At 41.2% G+C, this 1168-nt stretch overlaps 2 protein-coding genes across 3 annotated transcripts in view; one reads left to right on the top strand and one right to left on the bottom strand.

Annotated features, from left to right (window-relative positions):
- LOC106011465 overlaps positions 1-1081 on the top strand; it is a gene marked incomplete in the record, with an annotated part of 10946 nt that extends 9865 nt beyond the window's left edge. The window contains 1 exon segment of the mRNA XM_013081263.2: positions 565-1081. Coding sequence (XP_012936717.1) covers positions 565-1027 — 463 coding nt within the window.
- LOC101848512 (UDP-N-acetylglucosamine--dolichyl-phosphate N-acetylglucosaminephosphotransferase) overlaps positions 1-1168 on the bottom strand; it is a 70666-nt gene that overhangs the window by 24121 nt on the left and 45377 nt on the right. The window lies entirely within an intron of this gene.

Below are 1168 nucleotides of genomic sequence, written 5' to 3'. Positions count from 1 at the left end.
GGGGGTGGTGATGGTGTTGTTGTTCTTGTTGTTGTTGTTGCTGTTGGAGCGAGCTTAGACTGGGGGTTCCATTTGGACAGTAGGGGACTTTTGCAATACATTAAACTCAAAGCACAACCATTAATATACATGTACATTAATAGACGCGCTGCCAAAATGAGTTACTTCTCGCAATCCAAGAATCACGAGATACAAACTTAAACAATTATCATGTCAGCCGAAAAACTATACAGGGGTAAAAGAAATGTAGAGTTTCAATTGATGCCGTTTTCTTCAAGTACATTTAGGCCCATAACCTATCTTTTATCATTACACGCCTATAAATTGTACAAACTTCATCGATTAATTTGACATAGTCAGCATGTGTACTTCCAAAGAGCTAAAATCCAAGAAGCGACTCATTTTGCCAGCATGCTTCACGATTATTATCTGCGTGATTTAACCCCCAAAAAAGAAAAAAAAGGCCAAAACAAAACAAAAAATACACCCAAAAACCTACAGACTTATGACAACCTTCATTGGTTTGTGTTAAACAAACTGTCGTATTTTTTGTCTATCGTTTCAGAGGATCAATACCGTGAACAACCAAATGATGAACCGAGGAGGTCCTTATATTTCTTCCCTAACCGATATCACTGCGCCATACAATGTTGGTCCTATTTCTTCGTCAAGTGGTATCATTGCACCATACAGGGGAGGTCCTCTGTCTTCTCCAAGTAGTGTCCTTGCACCGTACAAAGGAGGTCCTCTGTGTTCTCCAAGTGGTATCCTTGCGCCGTATAAAGGAGGTCCTATTTCTTCTCCAGGTGGCATCCCACCATCATACAAAAGAGGTCCTATTTCATCTTCAAGTGATATCCCTACGCCATACGACGGCGGCGGTCTTATTCTGGCGCCAAACAAAAGAGGCCTAGTTTCTTCTCCAACGAAGAGCTCTGATAAATTTATTTTTCCCAACACGGAAACGTGCCTGATGACGACACCGACAGTGGGAAAACGACCAAAACCACAAACTGGAAAATATTAGTAAATTATTGGATGAACTTCGGATCAGTTGATCTTTTTTTTTTTCACTCCCCAACGACATCAACTCACCCGTAGCCGACTGTATTACATGTAGGTTAATAAGGGACCGTTCACTAATGACGTCAGCTTAAAAAGGGGAAGG

The sequence above is a fragment of the Aplysia californica genome, unplaced genomic scaffold (assembly GCF_000002075.1).
Source record: "Aplysia californica isolate F4 #8 unplaced genomic scaffold, AplCal3.0 scaffold00122, whole genome shotgun sequence".
NCBI lineage: Eukaryota > Metazoa > Mollusca > Gastropoda > Aplysiida > Aplysiidae > Aplysia > Aplysia californica.
The sequence above is the reverse complement of the archived record's forward strand: the minus strand, read 5'-3'. Positions and strand labels throughout refer to the sequence as shown.